This window comes from Amia ocellicauda, chromosome 15 (genome assembly GCF_036373705.1).
Source record: "Amia ocellicauda isolate fAmiCal2 chromosome 15, fAmiCal2.hap1, whole genome shotgun sequence".
NCBI classification, from domain to species: Eukaryota; Metazoa; Chordata; class Actinopteri; order Amiiformes; family Amiidae; genus Amia; species Amia ocellicauda.
Window position 1 is genome coordinate 1,172,501 of NC_089864.1, and position 3,638 is coordinate 1,176,138.

The window sequence follows — 3,638 nt, forward strand, 5'->3', positions numbered from 1 at the left end:
GACATGTAATATCTCATCCTGAAAACTGATCTCGAATTTGACTATTTTAAATTAATCCGTTTTCTAAAGATGTTATTGTGTGGAGTTGAATTCGAATGCGAAACAACAAAAAGAAAAACGACGATTTACTTGTTTTATTTGTGCTACAGTCAGTTATAACTGTGTTCCCGGTCTGGAAATACCACACTGTAGTCACGGACACACATTATCTCACTTCTTTGTCATTTCTTACTTTTTTATAATGGCAAACACAGATGTTTAAAAGTGCGTTTTCACTTCGAAACAAGCAAATGGAGGGCCACATATCTTAAATGCAAGGAGATTGTGGAGACGAAACGGACAATGGATTTACTAAGCAAGTAATTGATCATAGCCCTCTTTATGGAATATATATTAATGACTGAAATTAATACAAATCCAGATGTTCCCTACATTCACACGTGAATGGAATAGTGCCCTTTGCTAAACGATTCCGACGTGTGGAGATCCTAAGATAACGGGGGTGTTTCACAGTTTACAGATGATTTAAACATTTGTATGTCCACTAAAACCTGAGCATGTTATTTACATACATGATATAAACTGGAAAAGTCTTTTAGAAAGTTTAGCTTTTTTAACACTAGAACTGCCACTTTGTGTGCAGCTTTTTGCAATTCAAAATGTCTGTGAATGTGAATTTCTCCCACATATCCGTTCTTACATGTTACTAAATATTTGAGTTAAATACATATACAGCGATTCAGCTGTAAACTCCTCAAAATTAATACGTTATAAATACTTTCTTCTCCAAATGTCGAACTTCCAGTTTATGTGGTCTATACTGAATGTAATACCGCCGACAATCTGGGCTTTGTAATTAAATTAGTTATTATAACTGGATTTTTTTTTCAGTAACCTACAGTATTGTTCGGAATTTATCCAATATTTTGCATTGATTAGCTATTTCATTTTTTATTTTGCTACAACATACGAAAGCATTGTAAGTATTGCTAAACTGCGAGTATCTGGAGCAAGAACGGGAGACGAGCGTTTCTCAGAGTGCAGCTGTGTGAAGTGCAAGTTATCTTGTGAGCGGTGTGGGTCTGAGTGAATGTCTGTCTGGTCGATGTTTAATTTGCTGAGGTTTCTACTCTGATGGAGTAAAGTGTTTACATTTACTGTAGTTTACATTGTGGAAAAGAGCTCTTTTACAGTTGTACAAATTTGATTAAAACTGTCTATATCTAACCCAATTGATAAACTGCATGACTGTGGCCTTTACCTTTAAAATGTTCTTATCATTGACCTTGACTGGCTTTGCCCTAAAAGGCTCGGCCTTGGCCTCGGCTTGGCCTTTTGAGTCCCGGCCTTGAATCCAACACTGGGTATTGCCCACACAACCACACAACCGCACTGCCCTGAACAGCCAGTCACTGGAGCACAGTGTCTGACCACACGATGATCATGTGACCTGTCACTGGCTGCGCTGCGTCCTCCCGCCAGCAGGGGGAGGCAGAGCAGTGCAGGATACGGCACAGTGTGGTGTTCTGTGGAGGGAGGGGATCTGCAGCACAGCTAGTTGTTGTGACACAGTGCGTCTGTCTATACTAGATAGATACACACAGACCCTGCCCTGCCCACACACTGCCCAGTGCAGTGCCAGGGTTGTAGAATTGATTTTAATTTAATTGCAAGAGAGAGATATTTCAGCCCTTAGTTGACACAGATACCTGCTGCTATTGACAGAGAGAACAGCACAGCACAGCCACAGTGTGGAGACGCTTTTAGTTAGTACTGTATGACTAATTCCCCCCTCTCTTTCTTCCCCCTGTCCCGCTCTCCCCCTCTCTCCCTCTCTCTCTCCGTCTCTCAGACAGTGATGAGCAGCTGTCTGTTGGCTCAGAGCGTGTGTTTGCGAAGCGGCGTCAGTGTCGGGGGGGCCTGGAGCCGAAGAAGGAATATTTGATCATGGGCAACGATGGGGTCACAACTGACGAGCATGGCCAGTGAGTCTGACCGCAGCTCTGAGCCACCCACTGGGCCGACACTGGGCTGCGTGACTGGATTGGTCTCTATGATCTTGGCGTCTGCTAATAAATAAAAAATAATAATAGGATCTATATAAGGGTCTGTATTAATGCCTCTCTCTCTCTCCTCAGTGTGCAGTACCTGTTAGACTCCAGCACCTGGGTGGAAGAGCTGCCCGACCTGGAGGGCCGCTGTGTTGCAGCCCGCCGGTACCGGAGCTACTGCAAGGGCATCACCGACTTCCTGTCCGAGTACCAGAACGACGGCTGCACGATCTGAGGGCCCCCAGCGCCGCCCGGTGGAGTGGCCCCAGTGTCTAGTCCACAGCCCCAGCCACACTACAGTCCACACCCAGTCTATCTCAACACCCGAGTGGACCCGCACAGTAATTCTACAGAGACACAACGTCTATTGAAACAATACCTGGAGTAATTGTAGAGTAACACTGTGGTCTTCAGTCATGTGAGGAGTTAATATTGAAGCAGTTTAGAGCAGACAATTGTCCACAGTAATGCAATGCACTAGAGTAACACAATCAGTCCACAGTACACACTCACCATACACGAGAGCAGTGTATATTAATAAAGTGTCAATGTGAAACTAGTGTGTCTGTGTCTGTCTTTGTGAGTGTCAGTCTGTCTTTCTCGCTCTTTCTCACCCTCTCTCTCTCTCTCTCTCTCTCTCTATTCCTGAGATATTACACTGGACTCTATAGACATGAGCACTGATTGAGAGAGAGAGAGAGAGAGAGAGAGAGAAAGAGAGAGAGAGAGAGAGAGAGAGAGAGAGAGAGATTGGTATTTTGCATTCATTATTTTCCGTTCCTGTTAGTTGGACTGCAGCTCGTTAAGGAAATTAATGTAAAGGCTGGTGCTGACAGACGCACCGTCACCTGCCAGCTCTTTCTCTCCATCTCTCCATCTCTCCATTTCTCCATCTCTCCGTCTCGAAATCTCAGTCAGGGTTCATGTCCAGAGTCCAATTCCTTCCCCTTCCCCTCCCTCTCTCTCTTCAGCACTCTCCTTCTCTCTCTGCCCCTCTACCCCCCCTTCTCTCTCTCTCTCTCTCTCTGGCCTGTTTCAGGGTGTCAGTGATTTACTGACATGGCTGAATGATGACATCATCGGCTTTCAGGCCCAGGCAGGAGATGATGTCATCCAATTACCCTGACCCGCCTCGTTAGAGCCCGGAGAAAGCCTGGAGCCTAACAAGAGTCGTCAGGGCAACGTGCTCGTTATCTCATATATTAATAATACCCCCCGGCCCCCCCATGAACTCACACAAACACTCGTACCGAACACGTGCACGGTCACAGACATACACACAGGTACAGCACACACACGCATGATGACCTCAGCGCACTGTCTCTACCAGCTCCCTCTCCCTCCCTCTCTCACGATGACTCTTTCCCGCTCTTTCCAATCTGTCCCTCTCTGCTCCGTCCCTGTCCCCCTCCCTCTGTCTGTCTCCCTCCCTCTGTGCCTCTCTTTCCATGAGGGAATATTACCAGGGGATTTGCCTGTTATCTACTCTCTCTCTCTCTCTTAGTGTATCCTGCAGTGAGTCAGTGTGTGTGTGTGCGTACATGCATGTGTGTGTTTACGTGTGTGTGAGTGTGTTGTGAGTGTGTC

General features: G+C 45.9%; 1 protein-coding gene across 1 annotated transcript in view; it reads left to right on the top strand.

Moving 5' to 3' along the window:
• The window catches only part of c4b (complement C4B (Chido/Rodgers blood group)), a 22,240-nt gene extending 19,633 nt beyond the window's left edge, over nt 1-2,607 (top strand). Inside the window, exons 40-41 of the mRNA XM_066724036.1 lie at nt 1,853-1,985; nt 2,139-2,607. Of these exons, the coding sequence (XP_066580133.1) occupies nt 1,853-1,985; nt 2,139-2,286 (281 nt within the window). The 3' untranslated portion in view covers nt 2,287-2,607. The remainder of the gene's footprint in view (nt 1-1,852; nt 1,986-2,138) is intronic.
• The last annotated feature ends 1,031 nt before the right edge of the window (nt 2,608-3,638 follow it).